This window comes from Limulus polyphemus, unplaced genomic scaffold (genome assembly GCF_000517525.1).
Source record: "Limulus polyphemus unplaced genomic scaffold, Limulus_polyphemus-2.1.2 Scaffold916, whole genome shotgun sequence".
Lineage (NCBI taxonomy): Eukaryota > Metazoa > Arthropoda > Merostomata > Xiphosura > Limulidae > Limulus > Limulus polyphemus.
In genome coordinates this window covers 260,600-266,244 of record NW_013666526.1, presented here as the reverse complement: position 1 = coordinate 266,244, position 5,645 = coordinate 260,600, and the positions used below count along the sequence as shown (strand labels likewise).

Below are 5,645 nucleotides of genomic sequence, written 5' to 3'. Positions count from 1 at the left end.
TGTCTATTTACTTGTGACCACTCAGTAAATACTCTAGTACTACCTATCACAACATTTTACTTAATACATATATATATATACCCTACACGTACAATCTACTTCATTCTTTACTTACATAACACTTTCCTATCTATCAGCGTTTCTTTTTTTTCACCATGTTTAATCTTAAAAGAAATAGAAACTTGAAAAATAACAACTTAAAACTTGTTTCACTCATATTTACAACTACTGACTTGCTACTGATCAGTACGTAATAAATAAATGTATACATACAAAGTACAACATTGATGAGACAATGAGACTACGGGAATGAAGCATTATTTATTATTAAACATTTTATAAACACAAACCTACAGAGCTTCAAAGTATGGATGCACACACTCACTTATATACATTTGTACAATGTAACCTGCTTACAGTCTGATGCATAGCTTTCAGTCATTAAATCATACCCTCAGCAGTTTGCCGGGTTTTAGTATTTACATTCACTTGGTAAGAACAAGCAAGGGAAACCAGCTTCCATCAATTTTTTTTCCTGCTAATTTCAAACATAAGGAAACTGAGATAAGAAGATAATCCCTTGACTTGTAACTGGAGCAAAGACACAGTAATCATCCAATGTAAAGACTGGTCTGAAGAAATCAGAATTAAAATACAGTAGGATGACCCTAATACAAGTCCTATGAAGAAAAGGTACAGGACTACTTGTGTGGGACAGAAGAGTCAGTGAACTCTGTCACTAAACTAGGTCTGACCATGTTTGGAGAGGAAATTTCAGACCACCTCCTAATTACTCCACTGTCTTTTTTAGATTCTAGTTCTGTCCTGGGGTCACTAGTATGGCTGGCTGTGCCTGAATCCAAGCTTTGGCTTGTGCACAGTGAACTAGCCATAGCACTATTAGCCATCAAGTCTGATTTTGATTTGGAACATAGCGTGTTGCGAAAACCTTCAAAAAAATTACGTTTACCCTTTGGAGGGGTGTGTTGTGGGGTGTTCTCCAATGGGAATGAATGCTTACGCTGGCCTTCTAGCCATACTGGGCCTTGTTTCCCTTCTCCAAAAACTGCTGAGCTTGGAGGAGAGGTAGAAGTTGGAGCAACTAAAACACTTTCTGGACTTTCTTCATTTGTTGCTCCAATTATTGTGACTGCACAATCACTAGACCTGCTCTTCTTATCACGTCCAGGAAGACACAAAGGCTTCGTACCAGCTCCCTCTGAGCCTTTGTGAGTAGTTGGAGGGTGGGAAAAAGTCTTTCTTAAGGTTGGGTTCCACAATGATCCCAATTCTGGCGATGAGCTGTAAGATACAAAAACCTTTGATAAATATGTTCCTATTGGCACTTATACAAAAAAGAATGTTATGTTTCTGGGAGTTTGACATGAAAATGTATAAGTTCATGACTTCATGGCTGGAGAAAACTGGATGACAAATTAATGTATTTGGAATATTTCCAAGCTGTAGAACTAGAGAAACTATTGATTCTAAAAAAGTGATTACTCTAATGCTAAAAAACGAGTAAGAACTAAATTTAAATTTTATACAAAATGTATTCTATAACACCTTTTCAATATCTTGCTATATTTCAGAGTTAATACTGATTTACAATCTTACAAAAACACTCTGTTAGTTGAGTAAAGCCAAGTTATGACTTCAAGTGTATCAGGAAAAGTAGGGTCAAGTAAAAATCAGAAATATGTGCTCTGGATTATGGGTTGATCCAATTACTAATAGGGTCATGGGTTGTTCTCTGTCTAATGAAAAACGTGCTGTTAAATTCAGTATTATAAAAATAATCCCAAACTATTTAATCTCATTAAAATAATTATGATTTATTTTTCTTTTGCAAATTCCAACATAAACTAGAAAACACACTTCTGCTTTAGTTTTCACTTTTTTACCGGTGACTAAGTCACCAAAGCAGGGTACTCTATCACTGCTTTGGGGCCTTATACAATTGCATGTGTTGCGCATGCCTAATACTTCAATTAATTATGAACATAGCTTGAGTTTTGAAGCATATCTTGATATGAAATAATTCATCAGGAACTCAGTTTCAGTTCTGTAGCATATTCTGATGTACAACAATACATCAGGATTTCAGTTTTTGAAAATGAACATTCTGATTCAATAATAATGAGCACAAAAATGTGGCAAGTAGGTTTGACTGCAAAGTATGTAAGTACAAATTTTACTCATCAGTAGATAGTAAGTAAAATAAGTTAATTATATATATACATTTATTTCCCCTCAGAAGTAATCTGTGTGTGTTGTTCTGTCCATAAGTAGGGAGCAAGGTTTCCTCTAATTTTTTCATGTGCATCAGTATCAAGGCAATGTGCAGATGTGTGCTACCAGTTATTTCATTTTTTGTGGGGGTGGTATTTTTAGAATCATTAGGCCATTTTGCAATACTACCAGTTGGTTATTTGGGCTTTAGGCCTATCGACTGCCAAGGTCATTAGGGCCATCAACGTGTTGAGACTCTTCACCATTACTGAGGATGTGCAAGGCTGTAATAATTAAGCACAAGCCAATTGATTGGTTGTTGTGTGGCCATGCAGCTTAAAGGGAACACTGGTAAGGAGGTTTCATATGTTCACTATTAACAATACTAACTTGTGTAAATCGCATATAAAATACATCTTCATCTACACATGCTAGGGCAGAAGATTTACTAGTACAGTAGTTTACTTACACATCTTTAGCAAGTTCTTTATGATAAGCTATAGGTGACTGTAAGGCTATGAAGAGAAGAAATATTCAATTAGTCATAAAAGCATAACAACTCTGCATTTTGTTCAGTAAGTTAACATTATGTAACAGTTAAAACTCTGTATTATAGTCACAACATCACAACTTTATATCATAATATACTTTTATAGAAATGCATAATATCAGTACCTCATCTATGCTAACACCAGAAACATAAAAAAATGGCTATTTTATTTTTACAAGGCTTTTATCATCCTTAATTATTCTTTATAAGTAGAGATAAAAATAATGAAAATATATCCATAAAAAAAGTCAACAAAAAAGTGAGAATTTTTAAAAGTAATATCAGACAATAATTCGATTAGGAATACAGTTTTGCAAACTGAAACATCTCTTAATAATTCCAACACAGAAGTAGAACAAGTTATTAATGTAAATTTTAACTTTAACGTTCCAGAAGAGCAGTCTATAGACTTAATGTTTCTGAACTGTAATCCATACATAATTCCATTATTTATCTATACTTCAACTACATGAGTAATGGGACACCTTGTGATAAAGCCTTCAGCATTCCCTGCTCAGCAGAGAATGAAAGAATGCTGCAGATAAACGAGATTTTACCAATTACACATTTGGCTCCAAGCTTAAACGATGCCTCTTCATCTTTTACAATATACTCGTATTCCTAGTGTTTCTGAACAGTTTTCCATACATACTCCCAGTGTTTCTGAACAGTTATCCATACATAAACCTAGTGTTTCTGAATAGCTATCCACACCTAATCCTAGTGTTTCTGAAAAGTTATCCAAACATAATCCTAGTGTTTCTGAAAAGTTATCCATACATAAACCTAGTGTTTCTGAAAAGTTATCCATACATAAACCTAGTGTTTTGGAAGAGCAGTTATCCATACATAAACCTAGTGTTTTGGAAGAGCAGTTATCCATACATAAACCTAGTGTTTTGGAAGAGCAGTTATCCATACATAAACCTAGTGTTTTGGAAGAGCAGTTATCCATACATAAACCTAGTGTTTTGGAAGAGCAGTTATCCATACATAAACCTAGTGTTTTGGAAGAGCAGTTATCCATACATAAACCTAGTGTTTTGGAAGAGCAGTTCACAGATGTTTAATCCCACTGTTTTTGTAAATAGTCAGAATTACTCTAACATCTTCTTCACCCAAATATCAAACACCTACCAACTAAATAGCTAATGTTAAGGGTCTATTTTATAAAATGTAATATTAAACAATATATTTAAAAATAACACTGATAGCATAACCAGGCAATATCACTACAGTTATTGTTTCAGTTCTCATTATACACAGCTTCTGAACACACGTAATTCACTGTAAGTATAAATCTAGATGTATATATTTGTAACTAAGGTGTTTCTATAATATATATTTAATTACAGTATTTCATTTACATGAGGAAATATTCTAGTCAGGGCCACGATTTTTATTGCCAAACATTTTTCAATTATGCAGCCAACAATTTAAAATCATGCACCACAAAACTTGAAATTATGTAAACCTTACCTAAAGAAAATTACATTAAGGAAGATATTAGATGTTAGGCATAATTAATTCAATTCCACCACCAACATCAAATTAAAATTTATCTTTATGAAACAAGAACAACAAACACTTTATGACTTTAGAAGACTTTTGACAGACTGTCTGGTACTACTTGCAAAGGAACAATAAACAAAGTCAAAAGTTATAAATTTTGTAACAGTGACCTAGACTTGACTTTACTAAATGTAGAAATTCAGTCTTTGATTATACAGTAAATCACCGAGTATGCAGTATTACGTAAATTATGCAAAAAAAGTTTGAGTTAGTTACTACACTACATTTTGAAAGACCACAAATGAGACTTGCAATAAAGATGGCATAATGTAATTCACATTAGAGAGATAACTAAAACCTCAGAATGACTTAATTGCACTGAAACATACTATGTTTCCTAGTTGTACAATACTTGTGGCCATAATCCTAACAATATATCATAAGATTTAGAAAGGTCTGTTAAGATTGAAACCAAATATCAAGCCAAAAATGGTAGCTTTTATATCACTTTCAGCACTGAAATAAAAATATATATTGCATAATAGATATGTGAAAAGATTAAACTGCAGTTTCTACTACTGCTCAACAACATAATGGTTTTTAAGTTTTGTAAGGAAGTTCAAAATGTACTGAGAATGTATTTTTCATTGATTTTAAACAAGAATCAAATTCATGAGCAAAAATAAAGTTATTATGGATGACGATTCAAGCATAGTTTTTACATGCTCTTCCTCAAATTATTTTAAATATTTACATTTCCTAACCATATATATACATTAGGTACTTGAGATGTGTTAAGACTAAAGTTAAAAACTTCCTTATAAATAATGAAGTATTGGAAGGGTTCTATTTAATCCTGAAGTAAGTTGTGATTGCAATTTTTAATGCAAAACAAATTGGAGTTTTAAAACTTTGAGAACAATATACGTAAGTATTGAAAAGAAAAGATTTATATCAATTTATCCAGTAATAAATGTATTTGAAACCAAGTATTGTATTTTTAACATATTGTTCTAACAAGCTAACAGAACATAAAATAACACAATACCCTTTAATACCTCTCAAGAAGTCTAACTGTGTGTCGAGGATTGCTTTGATGTTAAATACCCATTCATCTCGATCTTCCTGTGATGATCCTTGGATAACAAAGCACAAACCCTGTTGGTTAGGGTCTTTGGATTTGAGAACAAATTTCAGGGGGTCTTCAACATGTTCCTCTAGAGACATTTTGTTGACCTTCCAGAAAATGAAAGGAAGAAATTATAATGTGGCAGTAATGCTACAAATATGTAACATTACATTATTTTTACACATGATGTGTTTTATGTTGACAAGATAAAGGTTGTCTCCC

At 32.7% G+C, this 5,645-nt stretch overlaps 1 protein-coding gene across 1 annotated transcript in view; it reads right to left on the bottom strand.

Moving 5' to 3' along the window:
* Positions 1-300: 300 nt before the first annotated feature.
* LOC106461219 (triple functional domain protein-like) overlaps positions 301-5,645 on the bottom strand; it is a 251,610-nt gene continuing 246,265 nt past the window's right edge. Inside the window, exons 49-51 of the mRNA XM_022388075.1 lie at positions 5,353-5,530; positions 2,702-2,747; positions 301-1,302 (exon numbers count right to left, since the gene is read on the bottom strand). Coding sequence (XP_022243783.1) covers positions 702-1,302; positions 2,702-2,747; positions 5,353-5,530 — 825 coding nt within the window. The 3' untranslated portion in view covers positions 301-701. The remainder of the gene's footprint in view (positions 1,303-2,701; positions 2,748-5,352; positions 5,531-5,645) is intronic.